The 18,224-nt window shown below is 42.1% G+C and overlaps 1 protein-coding gene across 3 annotated transcripts; it reads left to right on the plus strand.

Moving 5' to 3' along the window:
* Window positions 1-239: 239 nt before the first annotated feature.
* Window positions 240-17,714, plus strand: gad1b (glutamate decarboxylase 1b). Of its 3 annotated transcripts, none has more exons than XM_034614378.1 (18): window positions 240-554; window positions 1,498-1,614; window positions 3,586-3,642; window positions 5,642-5,779; window positions 6,793-7,035; window positions 8,092-8,182; window positions 11,999-12,111; window positions 12,266-12,381; window positions 12,747-12,826; window positions 12,940-12,994; window positions 13,113-13,229; window positions 14,341-14,405; window positions 14,486-14,564; window positions 14,662-14,811; window positions 14,994-15,101; window positions 15,554-15,643; window positions 15,792-16,088; window positions 16,133-17,714. In XM_034614378.1, the coding sequence occupies exons 2-17, from the start codon at window positions 1,539-1,541 to the stop codon at window positions 15,963-15,965; spliced, it is 1,752 nt and encodes a 583-aa protein (XP_034470269.1). In that variant the 5' UTR covers window positions 240-554; window positions 1,498-1,538; the 3' UTR covers window positions 15,966-16,088; window positions 16,133-17,714. The 3 variants fall into 3 exon arrangements, with proteins under 3 accessions (XP_034470269.1, XP_034470270.1, XP_034470271.1); XM_034614379.1 differs by having other exon boundaries at window positions 15,554-15,640; window positions 15,789-16,088; XM_034614380.1 differs by lacking the exon at window positions 3,586-3,642.
* The last annotated feature ends 510 nt before the right edge of the window (window positions 17,715-18,224 follow it).

Genomic DNA, 18,224 nt, shown 5'->3' on the forward strand with positions numbered 1-18,224 from the left:
AATAAAGAGATGTAAAGGTGTGACATTAATATCTGTATCTGTTGTTACTGAATCACCATAAACCAAGTGTGTTTGACATCCCAAGGTCAATCTCTATGTGCACATTTCACATGCAAGTCTCCATCCTCCATCCTGTGACACACCACCCACACCTGGAGACACACACACACACGCGCAATGGGGTGCGCATACGTCACTGGTGTTTTTCCTTTTGGCTTTTTAGGCTCCTTAAAGTGGATTGTGGCTGTCAGCGGCACTCAGGGAGGCTTCATTAGTCGTCAGTGGGAGGAAAGGCTGTGACTCACGCCTGCGTGAAGAGACCAATGGGCAGCCGGAGCCTGAGATATATAAATAACGAATAAAGAAAAAAATATATTCTTAAGGGAGAAAGGGTCAGTTGCGCGCCGCTGGATGGGATTTTATTAGTGCGCTCCGCTGCTATATACTCACCGTCTCCGCCACTGGACTGTTCCTCTGTCGCGCCTTTGGGTGGCGATTCTAACATCTCCACTTCTAGTTTCTCTGGACTCGACAACCTGTGCGCCCGAGAGCCGGTAAGATGCCTCTATTCCAGCTGCGCCTTTATCACACATGTTTCGATATAAAGACAGAATAGTGTTGATCATAACGTCAGAGGTGAAATTATATGATGTTATTAGGAAAATAAAACTGGGTCCTTGGAGAGAAAATAGTCCCAGATGAGTGTCTCTCATTGCGCGGTGACATTGAGTGATGACAGTGTGGGAGACGCTTGTTCAAAGCGCAACTTAATTGAAATGTCGATTGCTGAGTCAATATAGGTGAATGGCATGTGGTTATTTATGTGGACATTATGGTTAAATATCGTCAATATTTGTTTAATTAACCAATCTTATTTACAATGGGAGTGATTAGGCTTCTCTGACCTATATTATTAAAATTTATTTTCGACTAACATCTCATCCAAAACAGGCTGAGAGGAGTCAGTCTGTTTTAATCTATATAATATATAAATACCAGCTGCTATCTGTGTGTGTGTGTGTGTGTTTATGACAGATAAACTCAGATTTGTCTGATAAATATATTAAAATATATTTTTCTCCAATGAGCAACTTACTGTAGAAAATACCGCCTCTATTTTTTCCATATTCAGCTCCCTGGTAACTTCTTCATTTCCTTTGTTTTTGTCAAGCGGGATTTGTCAATATGGATTGCTGTTCCTAAAAGGAAAGCCCCCATATAGGCATTATGTTTTCACCATAAGTATTTATCCAGGGCGTTCTGCTTGTGCGTCGTGCGCAATCCTCTCCACATTGCGCTCTTTGATTCACAGCCCACCCAGCCATCCCTCAGGAATAAATCGTTCCTGTGGACACACTCATCATTTTCTGATCATTCACCCTCCTCTAACAACTAAACTCATTGTCATAACTCAAATATATATAGGCTATACATATTTATTAATTGGATAAGGCGACCTGGTCTTCCCTACCTAACCTTGGACCGTTTTATTTGCAGTTGAATTATCCCCCAGCTGGAGATCAGATAACAGAGGACTGATGGCTACGTCTGAACCGAGAGCCACCGGCGGGGACCAGGACCCCAACACCGCCAATTTAAGACCTCCGTCCACAAGTAAGGGGCCCTCTCCTCCCTCTGTTGATGGTCCGGCTTCCATCCCCGGGGGTGTAGATTCTCGTTACACTCATGGCTGTGCGTAAACGGGTCACTGGAGCGGACAGAGAGTCGGTGCCTTGCTCAGAGACACTCCTGCAGTGCCATTGCCAACAAGGAGGCTTCACCCTCACCCCTCCCACACACACACACACACACACACACACACACACACACACACACACACACACACACACACACACACACACACACACACATCCACCCACACACCTCTCCGCCTGTGGCTGCCTCTCTGTCTCCCTCTCCCCTCCTTCTCTGTCTGATAAAAGCGACTCTCTCCCGGGCCATTTGCTGTGCGGGCTCTGTCGTTAATCATTGCGGTTAAAAACAGAGCCATCACAGCTGCCTGTCGCTGTCTGGAGGATCAGCGGTGCGCACCAGGCTGTGGACCCGGCGCGGAATTTACGCGCACTGAAGGCAACGATATTTATAATGATCCAGGGGCGTGATGGTGATAATGTTACAGAAGAAATGCATTTCACGGAAACACATTTCTTGATAAGTGAATATCTTGCCCTGGCGCTTTTCGGCTGGTGATTTCTTTCGAATGATTTCGTCAAATTCCATAAAATCCTGCCGGTTTTATTCTATGATGATTTATGTTTGTCATTATTCTCCTTATCTCTGAATGTTTTAGGCCTCCAGAGCCTCGGATTGTATTGATTAGCGTTGTAGAAATCCTATGCAGCTCATTTCTTTTTTTTTAAAACGTGCCTGAATCTATTTATAGGAACATTAACCCATGGGTTAATTCATCATTTTAAGCCTTTGTCGCATTCGCAAAATCGTCTCCATTATGGTGCACTTGAGCAGCCATCTGCAGTGCAACGCACCGAAACAATTACAGGCTTTTTTTTTTTTTTTGTCTTCAGCCAAACGTTAGAAAGGAAATGAGCTGTATTGCCTGAGGGGCCAGAGTTCACTTTTAATTTCATGAATTTCCCCTCGTTAAATTTAGTTTATATATATATTTTTAAGCCTGTATTTATTTGTGGCCCTTGGGTGCTAATACATGTCGCTAAAGTATCAGAGTGATTTGAAATGTGAAGAAAGCCCATTAAAAGAAAAAGATGTTTGTTTTTGTCTGACTTGCTCATATGCTGCTGCTGCTGCTGCTGCTGCTGGATGTTGCCATTATCTCTCCGCCACGCTCCATCTCATGCCCGGCGCGGCTTCCTGTGTCTGTGTCTGTGCGTGCGTGTGCGTGTCTGTCTGCGTGTATGCATTGGCCTCAGCACTTCGAGCTGCTTTTTCTCCCCCTCTCTCTCTCTCTCTCAGGATGAAATTGCTTCAGCAAATTCAAATAGGCTCCTTGGTTTTGTTTTGAAAGTTTTCCATCAGGTGCACTCTGTTTCCGCCGCCGCCGCCGCCGCGCGCTCTGCATTTTATTCGCTGTGGCTTCTTCTGCTCCATCTCACTCATGTCCACGCTCGGCTCTGTGTGGTGTGTGCGTGTGTGTGTGACCACCATACAGTAAGTTTCTGCACCTAGCCTGCTATATACTTCCCCGGCCACAGACATTGCCAGCTCGCTCCAGTCACACACCGTGTTTCACTCAATTAATTCCTGCCCTCCTCCGTGAGCTCATTTCACGGGTGTTAATTCCACTCCGCCCCTTGGCTGGGTGTGTGAGCCACTGCCGGTCCCTATTGATTGAACCTAAATCGGAAATGTTATCAGACTCATCCCCTTATGCTCAGTGGTAAATAAAAAAAAAAGGTGTATGGATAAAAAAAATAAAAAAATCTGGGCAAACGACCTCAGTGTTCTTGCGTCACACACCTGGCCAAGAGCCGTGCGCATCACGCCTCCACATGTGCTGCTTTATATGGCTTTATCCATCATGGTGTCTATACGTGTAATCCCCGCGGCCTGCACTTGATGAAACTTAAAAGGTTCATTCTGTTTTAGCTAACGAATATGCGTGGATGCACGGATGCACACGGAAACTGGGGATGAAGATCTGTGGTAAGTTTTTTTGCGCAGGGGCCCTGCAAAAGCCGCTTCACGCAACTTCATGTTTATGCTGTATTTTACTGTTTTTGACATCCCTGAAAAGAAAAAAGTGTCTGGGAAGAATCAGATTTTTATTGGCACGTGTAGTCATTTTACATTCTTCTTCATGGTTATTATTTTGTGTTTATTACAATAATAAACGTTATTTGTATAAAGCCTTTAAAAGGAATATCAAAGAGACCAAACAAAGACTTGAGAGAGATGAAAGAGAATGAAAGACACATTATAGATAACAAGCCAACATCATGAAAGCAGTTCTGAGGCGGTGAGTTTCAGGGATTAGAAAGTGGACAGTTGTGGGTTTATTTCTCATTAGTTGTTATATTTTGAGGCCTTCTGAATTATAGCCCAAGATAACGGCTGTTTAGAGCAGGTTCATCTACGACTTGATCTACGTCACTTTGCGTTTCCATCCTATAAAGGTCAGTGGACATTAGCCTGTAGGTCTGATGGTAATAAGACCCCCCGACCCCCTCTGAACCCCACATGTCTTTTTCATTTTCATCAGTGGGAGAAAAAAATTCAGGAGACAAGCCTGGAAATATGGGTTATGCGGTCCAGAGCATCTATTAAATTAGATAGTAAATAAAGGAGGGTTCTTCTCTTTGGCGACATATCCTCAAATGACAGTTTACAGTGGAGAGCAGCAGATCCATCATCTGAAGCAATTAGTTTCTTTTTAGCAGGAGCAGTGCTTTTAAATACTTACTTACTAATAACAATACTACAGTTAAATACGGCCATTTGTTAAGAATTTTTATTTCTAAGCTTTTTTAAATGTTTGGATCAAGGAACATTTTTTTAAAATAAATCCAATGATGCTTTGAGTTAAAGCAATAGAGCTAACAGAAAACAAGGATTGACTTAAATATGCACTTTACTGAATCCGGAGTTGTACATGGACGTTGGACATATAATTGGCCCCTCTGTGTAAATTGTGGCCCTTTTATGGCCCCTGATTTAGGGAAACGCTAGATCTTCTCTAGGTTTCTTACACATTGAAGATGAATGCCATAGATGTGATCAATCTTTATATCTTATTGGCCTGTGGATCGGATGTGTTTGATATTTCTGAGATTGGGAAACTGATCATTAGATTTTGATTGGTTCTGCAGGGACATGAAATGGAAATATTTCTATATGTTTCTATGAGGGTCTCATATCTGTCTATTGATCTTTGAGGGTGTCATTTAGAATTTAACGAGCAAGATTATCATAGAGTTTCCAGTGGAGGAAACAGGAGACAAAGTGTTCTACAGATAACAGCGTAGGGCTTTGCCACGTTTTTGCGCACAATTAGGCCCGGTCATTATGCCGCAGATATACTGAGGGGCCTGTATATGCAGAAAATGGATCGATCACGGAGTTGCGAACGCAAGCGGCTCGCAGACAGGCCTCAGACTGCTCCGGGGCTCTGTACATCCTTCATTAACCCCTCTTTATGGGCTGTGTGTTTATTGGCTGCATGGATCATCTCCGCGGGCTGTCCTGCGCACTGAGCCGCTCAGTCTGAGGACAGAGGAGGATGCTGGGTGGATGGGTGGGTGCTTCCTGACCCGGGGAGTGGTCGTGATGTCACACAGGGTGGGGCGGCCACCCCTAACACGTGGTGCCTATTGCTTGAGTGTGTTCGTGGGTGTGTGTGTGTGTGTGCGTGTCTGTGTGTGGGTGTGTACATGTGGCCTCTATATAAGTTTGGCCTCCTCTGGAAAAGCATTTCTGTTGAATGGATAAGTGCAGCAGAAGCTGACTTTAGATAACACAGATATCATTTTAATAGCTGCCCCACCACCTTTACATTTTATATAAATAATACAGAATATTTGGACATTTATTATTTTGCTATAATATAATTTATTTTTATCTTTTTGGTCTCATAATTAAAGTTTTTACGTGTGTGGGATGGAGGTGTTTGGTGATAACTGCTGCCCTCCACCGTGTAACACCCTAGGGTTCCTGCAGAAGAACAACAGCATGGAGGAGAAGGGAAGGCTCACAGGCCAGAAGAATCTACTGTCCTGTGACAACAGTGACCGGGAGCCAGGCTTCCACCACACCGAGACCGACTTCTCCAACCTGTTCGCACGAGGTAAGAGACACGTACAAACAAACCTATATCTACTTAAAAAACTACACATTACGTAAAAAAAACTAAAAACCTACTGCTACGTAAAAAAATCCTATTGCTACGTTAAAACCTATAGCTATCAAATCTATAGCTACGCAAAGACCTTTAGCGACATAAAAACCATTGCTATGAACAAACCTATAACCATGTAAAAACCGACAGTTATGTCAAAACCTATAGCTGCGTACAAACCTATAACTACTTAAAAACCTTTCCCAAAGCCATAGCTACATAAAAACCTGTAGCTAAGTAAAAAGCTATAGCTGCCAATCCTATAACCACGCAAAAAACCTAATCCTACGTAATAACCTATAGCTACAAAACGTGAGTGCTTTTTTTAGAGCTGTATCTCACATGGTCAAATACTTCAAATTAATGACAATAGTGAAATTATTAATATTATGAATAATAATATTATAATAATAATACAAATAATACTATTAATAATAATACGGGTTGAGTGTTGGTGCTTTTTTTTTCAACTTAAAGCTGTTAAATGTTGCCCAAAGAATTTAAAAAGTGCCACCATATCTGCACTCTTTTATTTGTAAACCTTATTTAGTTTTTTATATTTGTAAAATATTATTAGTCTTAGGGGAGGTAGTATTATAGGTATTATAGGTAATTGTTAAAAAGTTGTAAAGTCAATGATTATTACCGTCTAAAGAAATTTGTGACCATATGTGGGGCTGTTATTTATAGACTATTCTTATCCCATGTGATACATTTTATGTTGTTAAATTCTTGGCCTATTGAACGTAGGCCACCATCTTTAAAAATGACTAAACTTCTTAAGCCTCTTACAATGTCATTGTACAAGAGTATAATGACAATAAAGATCTTGGAATCTTGGAATCTTGAGACATTGACTAAATGGCACAGCTTTCTAAAAGCTACACCATTAAACAGGCTGACTCATAAAGGAGGCCTCCATAATCGGCCCAGTATTTTTAAATTCTGCCTTCAATCCTCAGACCTGCTGCCGGCCAAGAATGGAGAGGAGCCCACCATACAGTTTCTATTGGAGGTGGTCGACATCCTCACCAACTACGTCAAGAAGACCTTCGACCGTTCCACCAAGGTGCTGGACTTCCACCACCCTCACCAGCTGCTGGAGGGCATGGAGGGCTTCAACCTGGAACTGTCCGACCAGCCCGAGTCCCTGGAGCAGATCCTGGTGGACTGCAGGGACACGCTCAAGTATGGCGTCCGGACAGGTGGGTCAGGGCACCAACAGCGGATAATGAGCTGGGAATGTGAATTAGAGAGACGACTTTAGCTCTGGCCTTATTTTGACCATGATACAGTCATGCACATTACTGTATAAAACATAACAAAAATAGATGGTTCACAGTAATTCTGTGATATTTACCTCTCCAGTAATATGATAATTGACAGTGGCCTATTTAAATTCCCCCAAAAAACATCAATTGTGTCTCTTTTGATGTGAATTGATTTTAACCGTACACAGGTGAGTTCATCACAAACCCTGAGGGACGGAGCTGTTTTCCAGACAGTGTATACAGTTTATTACGATGTCTGGATAATTCATCGCCCCCCTGGTGATTCACTTGACATCCTCCTGTTCTCCCCCCCCCCCTCCACTTATTAAAGCACGTGTCGCCTGAGGGGATCCTAACACGGCCTGTTTCGTTAGAGACGACAGCGCTCAAACTGTCCCATGGGTTTTATACATCACACTTACAAGTCACTTCCCACATTGAGACGTCGTATTTTCTTATACTTATTTTTATTCTTATTCTTATATTTAATTGTGGGCGAAGGAAGAGCTGTCCTTGGTGCTGAAACTATATTTGCCCCCAGTTTGTCACGGTATAAGATGTTCTTTTCCTATTTAAAATATATAGGATATTTAAAGCAACTTCGTACAACGCACACATTTATAATGTGAGCCACACAGCACTATACCCCAACAAGGTGCTTATATATCCATGACTGCATTTAGGCTCCAGGCCTGTGTGTGCAAGCACCTTTGAGTGTAAATGGCTGTCATGCAGCCTTGTTACCGGTGTAATTATGGTACACTGAGCTCGCTGTGTCACATCCCTCAGGTTTCAGGTTTGGCCAAGGGAATAAAAAATGAAAGCACACATTCGTATTATGTTTATTTTATAAGGTTATTTTCACAATCAGAAGGAAGGGGTCAGCTTTGTAGGAGTTTACAGTCATTATATGACTTCTCCATGTCCTCCTGATTGCTTTCTCTTTATAACAGTCATGATATTTATGACCACATGCTATTTTGTGTTTAGGTCACCCGCGCTTTTTCAACCAGTTGTCCTCTGGTCTGGACATCATCGGTCTGGCTGGAGAGTGGCTCACCTCCACCGCCAACACCAACATGTAAGTCGTACAGTACGCTGCTCCATTTGTTGTGTGCCTGTGCATAACACAGTCATCTATACAGGGGGAACACCTCCACATGTCATGAGAGGAAATCAGCCTCTTTGTAGGCCACTGGAAACAGCCTGCAGTCATCATCCTATACACTTATTGTGGAAGTCGCTCATGGTGTTCCCCTCAGCTCTCTCCACCATTGGTCCCAACAGCCTTCCAGGGCAGTTATATAAAGTGTTTGTCTTGTCCTGTAGAGAGCGTGTGTTGACAGAAGGTGGGCTGCCACTGTGTGTACTGTATATCGGAAGCCGCCCAGCCCCAGGGGTTGTTAGATTGCATATTGATCTCAGGTCACAGTTACATGGTGGCCCGGTCTGATAGAGGGCATGGACCACATCAACATCACACACACTCTCAGCACACACACACCCACACACATGCATGTGCTGCAAATAAGCCATAACTCGGTAATGACTAGAATAGATTGAGGGACATCATAATAACACTACTATTCAATATCAGTACAGAACAAACTCACACACACACACACACAGACGTGTCTCCCTGACTTCAGAGGACTTAACATTGGCTTACATTGATTTCCTGGACACTGACTGTAACCTTAACCATAGTTTCTACTTACCTAAACCAAAAACTTACCTTAACCTTAACCTTAATTCACCAAAATCGTAACCCTAACCTCATTCTCTGCATTCTCAATCGTCATTTTAACTTCCTCACTCTAAAAAGCTGCAACTAATGATTCAATTATCAATTAATCTCCCAACTATTTCCTTGTTTATTTTACTTGACTATTTCAGTCTATAAAATGCTTAATATCCTCACATGTTTTGTTTTGTCTGACCAACAATGTAAAACATGAAAATATAATATAATTACTGCACAAGAGACAGAAAATGTAGCAAATCCTCACAACGTAGGAGCTGGAACCAGGGAATCGTTGGTATTTTTGCATGTAAATCAATTGAGTCATTGTTTCAGATCGCTAATGTTTGAGAGAGAAATCAGAGCATGACAGCAAAATCAACAGAGCTCATTACAATCACAAGGTCTGAGCTGCGCATTAAAGGACAGAGAAGCGACATAACAGCATTAAAACAAACAAAGCAGAATCAGTCAATGGATGAGTAAAACGAAAATGTTACGGTTTCAAACCTTCATGTAACATCCTGGAGTTTCATGGTACAACTTGACATGGAGCTGCAAAGACAGCAGGCAGGAGACCATAGACTTTATACACAAATTGAGCATTCAGCGACTCTGGCTGCCGTTTTCTCCTGAGGATAATAAACCAAATGCTGAAGGAGAATTGAGACACTTAATTTATCCCATTTCTCAAAACATTAGCTTAGGAACCCACCCTCCTCTTAGTGGAAACTTTCCCATCTCATCTCCTGGTTGGGAGACTGCCCCAAGAGAAAGGGACACTGAATTCACACACTGGCAAACACACGCGCACACTCTCTTAATGACTTTTACACACACACACACACACACACACACACACACACACACACACACACACACACACACACACACACACACACACACACACACACACAGCAGCTCTGGCTGTCCCAGATACAGCATCTAGGGTTTCCAGTCCATTGACTGCAGGCTCATTGAGAGCTGGTCTTAGCAGATAGGCCAGCTGGGCCCCACACTGATACACAATGTCCTCCGGCTGCACAGAAAACCCTGTCGCACGGAGGAAACTGGCTGCCGCAGCTCCCCGCGGAGAGTCATTCTGGCTCCATTGTCCCCATGGATACAGAGTGACCCAGTGGTCCTTTGAGGGGCTGAGAGGAGAGCGTGGTTGGGGTCAGAGGGTTAGTCACATAGACACGCACACACTCAAACACAGACTCACACACATCGAGTGCCCTTGATGATGATAATAAGGGTATTTAGGGGCCGTCCCTGGAGACAGGCAGGTGACTGAGGGGTAATTTTCACCCTGAAAAGACCAGTGATTGGCTCTGATTGTGATAATGATCACCATTATTGTCATTATGGCGTGAAATGAGTCACAGACAGAAGGAGAATTTTAAAGAGGTTGTCTGATGTGGTCGGCATGAATTTTAATAAGGGAGACGAGCAGGATATTAAATATTATTGTGATCCTTATATGAAGCATAATTCTAATTTAAAAAATATATATATTTCAATCATCATGATTCTGAAATTGGTGCAGTGGGGGGGCTGCAGAATGACACATTTTTACTTTGTGATTTTATCCTCACAGTCCATCATCAGTAGTCATAGTCAGATATATTAACAAAAGCTACTATTATAGTCAAATCCTCACCAGGCATAATTAGAGAAGAAATATCTCCTTTTTCTATTTTTATTCATCTCTATGTTTTACCTCCCATCTTTTTTTCCTGAATCATTGCTGTCATCTTCCTTTCTTGTCTTTTCTTTTCTTCTTGTTGTCCTGTGTCTTCTTTGTGCCCTTTCCTCGCTCTGCTTCCACATCCCCCCTCCTCTTCTTAAGTCGTCCTCCGTGGTTTCTTTACGCTTCTGCATCTAACAGCTTTTTATCCATCCTCCTCGTCACCCAAACTACAAACTCCTTCACTCCTTGTTAAAGACATGGAGAGGAATCAAAGGGGAGAGCAGATAACGTTATTGTTGTTTTAGATGGGGATGGCGGTGGTGGCTGATGGCAGTTGGGGAGTGTTGTGTAACTGGCCTCATTAGACGCAGGGTAAACAGGGATCAGTCCTGAGAGTGTGTGTGTGTGTGCGGTGAGATGCCCTGTCAGTTAGCCAAAGCCAAGACTCAGGCATTATGTGACACATTTAACCTACTTTCTTGTGTCGTTTATGGACCAGTTATTTTATTGTTTGTTCTCTGACACATTAGTTATTGTCTTTTAAGCATTTCCTCTTGTCTCTACAGAGTAACATTGATAATCAGTCTTTTCCTCAATTCCTGTTTTTTGGGGCCAACAGAGGCTGTTATCTCCTTAAAACACTCGGTCTCTCTCTCTCTCTCTCTCTCTCTCTCTCTCTCTCTCTCTCTCTCTCTCTCTCTCTCTCTCTCACTCACACACACTCACTCACACACACACACACACACACACACACACACACTCACACACACACACACACACACACACACACACACACACACACACACACACACACACACACACACACGTCCTCTCAACCATCAAATCAGCCCCATTCAGGCTCACCAGTGAGATTGGCAGGGCTGACAGATAGTCATCATAGCTTTGTGTGCTTTAATTAAACTACTGAGTGATTTTTAGGAGGCATTTGAATATGAATGTTTGCTGCCTACTCCTATCAGACACTTTTTAATTAGCCCAGTCAGCACCAGCTCCAGTTTGTGCTCTGTGGATGGAATTATCGCAGAGCTAATGAAAAACCAATGTGTGTGTTTGTGTGTGTGTGTGTGTATTTATTTGGCCTCTCTAATCTGCCAGTGTGTGCGTAATAATCTTCTTTTATCCTTCTTTTATTCAAGCAGTTGTTAATAATAATAATAATAATAATAATATTATGAATAATAATAATAATATATTTATGGGTAAAGCACTTCTCAAAACGGTGGTACAAATTCTTCACAAATAAAAAACACACAAACAACATAAAAGCACAATCATAAAATAATTAAATAATTAAAACCCTAAATGTGTCGGAGAAATTCATGCACGACCACTTTTTCCAATAATAAAAACTATAATTAGGTAAAATAAGGGAAATAAAGTACATGTTAAGCTTTGTGGTGATGTTGACTGACGCGTTGCTTCATGAATGATGTGATTGACAGGTTCACCTATGAGATTGCTCCAGTGTTTGTGTTGATGGAGCAGCTGACTCTGAAGAAGATGAGAGAGATGATTGGTTGGCCCAGCGGAGAGGGGGACGGCCTCTTTTCACCAGGTTAGTCATTATAACTGCACCCATATCCAAAGTAATTATAATATAATTACTTTTCAAAACAAGACAATGAAGTTACATCACTTTAATGATAATATTATAATTGTGCACCTTCTGCTGTCCATGGTGCATAATGTGATGTGTCGTTACTCAACAGGGGGCGCTATCTCCAACATGTACAGCGTGATGATGGCACGTTACAAGTATTTCCCAGAGGTCAAGACCAAGGGCATGTCTGCTGCTCCCCGCCTCGTCCTCTTCACATCCGAGCATGTACGTGACCATGAACAGACACACACACACACAAGCACACGCACACGCACACGCACACACACACACAATTTTAAGTATCGTAATAAAGTAGGTGCCATGCTTCATTGACTGCACATTGAGGCCATTGAAGAAGTCCTGTAGTAATCAGTAGGTCTATTTGAATCAAGCCAATGGCTATTTTAATGGATTCGTTTTTGCTTTTATCACATCTACTTCTGTCCGTAAAGAATTGCACAGTTGACAACATGGCAGCCAGTAAGACAAAGCTCGTGTAGCAATTAGCTCACAAAATCTCTGCTCTCCGTGAGTCGAGCTGTTATTTCAAGGAGCGGTGAGTTATTGTCCTAATGTGCGTCCCCCTACAGAGCCACTACTCCATAAAGAAGGCTGGCGCTGCTCTGGGCTTTGGCACGGAGAATGTGATCCTGCTGAGCACAGATGAGAGGTACGGGATTTACTGTAGGAATTTAAAGCCACAATCTGTATAGAAATTGTGTGAAATATGTGTATGCTAAGTATAGAGTCATGATAGAGATGCACGGCTCTGCGCTCTTTCAGGGGGAGAGTGATTCCTGCAGATCTGGAGGCCAAGATCCTTGATGCCAAACAGAAGGTCAGGGTCTTCCCTACATTTTTGTCTGCTGTTATTTATTGTTAATCAATCTCTCGTTGTTTTTTACTCACCTACCAAGATTTTCTCCTTCTAATCTGTACCTGTGGTGATTCTGCAGGGTTGCGTGCCACTGTTTGTGAACGCCACAGCTGGTTCTACCGTGTACGGTGCATTTGACCCCATAAATGAGATCGCTGACATCTGTGAGAAGTACAACTTGTGGCTGCACGTGGATGTAAGTAGCTGTAATGTTTGATTGTAGCAGCAAGGCGAGGCAAGTTTGTTTGTACAGGACATTTCAGCAACAAGGCAATTCAAAGTGCTCTATATAAAAACAATTTTTTAAAACACAAATTGTCAAAGCAACATAAGACAATACAAAAAAGAAGCTTTAAAAAAGAGTTTAAAAGGAGTTACATAGATCAAAATAGATGAATGAAATAATAATTAAAAGAGTAAAAGTAACAGTTGGCCTTTAGTCTGGGTTGAACATGTCATCTTCAGGTTAACTACAACAGTGCTCTGCAACTAGCAGCCTGCGGCCAATAATATCTGCCCCACCAGATCAATATGGTAACCTTATTATTTTTATTTCAACATAACGTCGCCTGACACAAATATTCATGGGTGTCACAGGTGCTTATCTCCTTATGGCAGCAACAATAAGGAATCACTTCTTCTTTGGCAATTTGTCTTCATTTGTTGCTGCAATGCTTAATATCAAACTGAATTTCAAAGCTTTTATTTTGAAGAATTGTGTAATTGGGTCTGAAGTTTGTGTCAATAGTCAACATGCAATGTATGAAAAAATAACACCACTTAAGTCAATAATTCAAACTTATACGTAAACCACATACGTAAACAGTGATAAAGCTGATTCAGTTTCATTTTATGAAAAAAATTCACTATAAAATCTTCACTGCAGATAAACCAGGTAGGATGAACACAAAGTTCTCTAACTTCACTCTGCTCCATAGACTGTTTGTAAAAAGCTCTGCACACAACGTCCTGCACACAAACAATACAAAGGGACAGTTTATTGTAGAACAGTTTGAGGAGAAGTCACTAATGACAAGGAATCATTCTGAAGTAGGTCTGGAGCTTTAACACAGGAAAAGAGAACAGCTCATTCCAAACAGGCAGGTTTAGAACCGGCACTGCATTGGTTTCAAAGAACTAAGAGTTGAAGTGTACCTGCAGTTTTCTGGGAGTTTTTTCCACTTTTTTGGAGGATAAAAAACAAATGCTGGTCAGAAATGTATTTTGACCCTTAGCAATATAGTGCTTTATAATAGTAACACCATTTTCCTGGTCTGTGGGTAACAGTAAGTGTCTTGTCTCCTCAGGGAGCGTGGGGTGGTGGACTGCTGATGTCCAGGAAGCATCGTCATAAGCTCAGTGGAGTTGAGAGGTTAGTACACGTTAATAAATGGGTTTTAAACTTTCAGTGAATCTACATCAGTACATTAACACGTTGATGAAACGTTGCAGGGCCAACTCTGTCACATGGAACCCTCACAAGATGATGGGCGTGCCTCTGCAGTGCTCTGCCATCCTGGTCAGAGAGAAGGTACGGCAAACACACACTGGTGCTGACATGTTGTGAGCAGGTGAGCGGGTAGAACAGAGGGGTTAATAAGTGATGTGTGCTTTGTGTTCATGTGCAGGGGATCCTGGCAGGATGTAACTCCATGTGCGCCGGCTACCTGTTCCAACCAGACAAACAGTACGACGTCACATACGACACAGGGGACAAGGCCATCCAGTGCGGCCGACACGTCGACATCTTCAAGTTCTGGCTCATGTGGAAGGCCAAGGTGAGATGGAGTGGAGGGGATACACACACGTAGATCGGCTTAATCTGAAATAACATCCTTTAATCAACATCTAAAAATGTCTTCAGGTCAAAAGGAATGGTCGCAGTGTTAATCATGAAACAGATGCTGTAACTTCATTAACAACGTGTTTTGTTGTGATCATCGCCTGATTCCCCCTGCAGGGCACCATCGGGTTTGAGCAGCACATTGACAGGTGTCTGGACCTGTCTCAGTACCTGTACAACAAGATCAAGAACAGGGAGGGATATGAGATGGTGTTTGATGGAGAGGTGAGCTTTTCTAATGTTCTACTCTACTTCTTTTGGTTCATGAGCAATAGTGGCATGACAGAAATATTTATAGGTAATCAAAGGTACAGTATGGTTGGTAATTTGTTTCTTCATGTCCCGTTAGCCATCAAGAAAAAAAGAAAAAACAAGTGTCATTTCATTTCTTTCGGGCCTGTCTGTCATTATGCCCATGCTCACTGCATACGACTAGAGTCTCCAGCTGTAGAGATATACACCTCTGTAGCAGAGATGATAGCCAGACGTTTGCAAGCGAGTCACAGAAAGGTCGGCCTCTAGTATTTGCAGGCAGTGGACGCAGCTTTGACCAGAGGATACCGGGATTACCAACCTTTAGCTAACATAAAAAAACACTGAATTCTATGTGATGTTCTTGAACTCTTCCCACTGCCTCCATCTTTCTTCATTTTTTCCCTTATTTTTATTTTTTTCAGCCCCAGCACACCAACGTTTGCTTCTGGTACATACCACCCAGCCTGAGAGGCATGCCAGAGGGTGATGAGCGGCGAGAAAAACTCCACATGGTACAACACCTCTCATTTCGGCCCATTCACATTTATCCCTCCTTTTTAATCACACAACCTATGGAGGATGTTTTTAATAAGTATTGTTCATAGCAGGCTGCTCTTCAGAAATCCAAGGTTCTGATTTGTTGTTTCTCTACTCCACCAGGTGGCGCCGAAGATCAAGGCCATGATGATGGAGTCAGGGACCGTCATGGTGGGCTACCAACCCCAGGGCAATAAAGTCAACTTCTTCCGTATGGTCGTCTCCAACCTCGCGGTCACCCAGTCTGACATCGACTTCCTCACCGATGAGATTGAGAGGCTGGGTCACGACCTGTAGACCTCAGCAATCGCTGCTGCCCCCTGCTGGTCTCTTATCTGTGATATTTCCAATATGTAAGATGTAATCAGTGAGGTGAAACACTCAGTGCTGCAGGCAGAGTAATGATAGGACGTGTTTTCGGTTCTTCTGCCTTAAGCATTTTGAATGTTTCTCCAAATGAAGAGAAACTGGCACTGAGAGAGACTCTAACTGTCCCATATAATTCCTTCTATAGAGAAAATAAATAAAACAATATCTGAAAGGTCCAGGTACAAATTACATACTCTAATGTATGTGTGTGTGTGTGCTGTGGAATCTTGTCATGTCTGTGTGCGCGTGTGATCTACTTTTATCGTCCAAGGAGGTTTGTCCTTTAATGTCTGTGTGTGTGAGTGTGATTAAATGATTAAAGGGAGAAAAGCACAGATTAAAATAATAATAATTCTGCTGTATCATACATTTGTTACACACAATTGAATCATTGGTGCTTTCAACTGTGGATATATATTTAATCTTGTGCACCGACCTACTTGTCCGAGCTCCTCAAGCAGTGTGTGTGAGCTTGTGTGTGTGCGTGTGTGTGTGTGAGTGGACCCTGTTATGTATTGTAGGCTAGCACTGTGTTAAAAATAAGCTAATGTGCACACCATAGGTACCAAGTATGATAAACTGCGAGGTTCTAACCTCCAGCAACTGATCCACAGTCTGGAATATTTTCCCTGGTAGAAATTTAAGATTTAAGATATCTGCAGCTTTCCCCAGTCTGTGACAACATCAAACCTGTACAACGCTGGCTCTTTCTCTGTTTCATGCAATCATGTGATGGCCATATGTGTTTATAGCATTGTTCAAATATTAATATTTGATTATTATATATAAGTACAAATGTGTATTGCATTGCCACTGTTTGCAGATTCAGGTATTTTTTTGTAAATGTATCTTTATGCGTATTACATGGTAATACATTTATAAATGTAATCACGGGAACTCGAGTAAAGTTTATTTATAGTGATTCTGTCAGCCAAAGAAAGAGAGTCGGGAACAGAGCAATCCATTGTCCTTCATATATAAATACATATAAATATATAACTTCTTATAGATTATAGGTGTTTGTAAAATGTTATCTTGACCCTCGACTGCGATGCAATTTATATGGTGTGTTTCTTTCTGTGATTGTTGGTCTTTTTGACTGAATGTTTTGGGATGACTGACTGGCCTTCTGATGAGATTAAGAATGATGTCTATATATATTCCTTTGGCAGTCGTGCTGGTCTTTTGTTTTTAGAGAGAAGCACAAGGATGTGAGAATGTACTCTCCTCTCGAGACTGGCAAGAAAGGATTGTTGTATCTGTCTAAATCCTAATGCATTTACTGTAATAAAGTATATTTATTGTTATACATATTACCTGTATTCTCAGTGTTATAGGAGCTCAGTGGGATATTTTATGTAAAAAAGAGTTCCAGTTTATGTCTTTGCACAATGTTCACCTTTCTTTCTTCCATTCTAAATGGATGTGTACTATGGCAGTATTATATAAGAGTTATGTCCATAAAGTGTTTATGGTATCTAGGGACCATATAAAAATGGAACAATTGCATTAATCATATTTAAGGTAACCTGTGTACTGTATGTGGCCAGTGACTCCTGTACATAACCAATCCCAGCTGTAAGGGGACGTTTCCCAGGAGCTTTTCCGTAGGCACTTTAACACAATCATGCCATCGCGAAAAAGATCTTTAATAAAGTCTATTAAAGGAAAAACTGTCAAACTCGTCTTTCTCGTATTTATTTTGCTCAGTGGTTTCTCAAAATGTAATTTATATGAAGAGATTTTGGTTTTTGAGCTAAAATATCCTCCTTTGCCTGTGAAATGCCTGTTTCGTGGCTACACACATACACACACGTTATTGCCTCTCTGCCTAATCTTCCTGGAGAAGGCTTTGTTTGGCCTCCAGCTGTGTGTCGGATTGGCTCCTCTCCAGCGTGAAACCCTCCTCTTCTATCTGCACCAGTCTCTCGTGTATTTTTTGCTTTCCTCTCACATTCTTCTTCCCTCATCTACTTTATCCCCTCACTCATCCACTCTTTGCCTTCCACACATTCCTTATTCTCCTCTCATCTCTTCCCTCTTGCATTTATTCACCTACACAAGTACGTGCTGAAGCCGAAGCCACCATTTCACAGTGGAACAGAGCCTTTGCTTGCAGTGTTTCATAACCTTTACATGGAGGGAATAAAAATATGAGAGGGAGGAGAGGTTGTGGAGAGAAGCTCA

This window comes from Hippoglossus hippoglossus, chromosome 17 (genome assembly GCF_009819705.1).
Source record: "Hippoglossus hippoglossus isolate fHipHip1 chromosome 17, fHipHip1.pri, whole genome shotgun sequence".
In the NCBI taxonomy this organism is placed as follows: domain Eukaryota; kingdom Metazoa; phylum Chordata; class Actinopteri; order Pleuronectiformes; family Pleuronectidae; genus Hippoglossus; species Hippoglossus hippoglossus.

Bases quoted from the DNA above. Each gene is read 5' to 3' on its own strand.
- gad1b (XM_034614378.1), top strand. From the start codon at position 1,539: ATGGCTACGTCTGAACCGAGAGCCACCGGCGGGGACCAGGACCCCAAC. The intron at 7,036-8,091 runs GTGGGTCAGGGC...TTTTGTGTTTAG, and splicing joins CAAGTATGGCGTCCGGACAG to GTCACCCGCGCTTTTTCAAC. The intron at 12,382-12,746 runs GTACGTGACCAT...GTCCCCCTACAG, and splicing joins TCCTCTTCACATCCGAGCAT to AGCCACTACTCCATAAAGAA.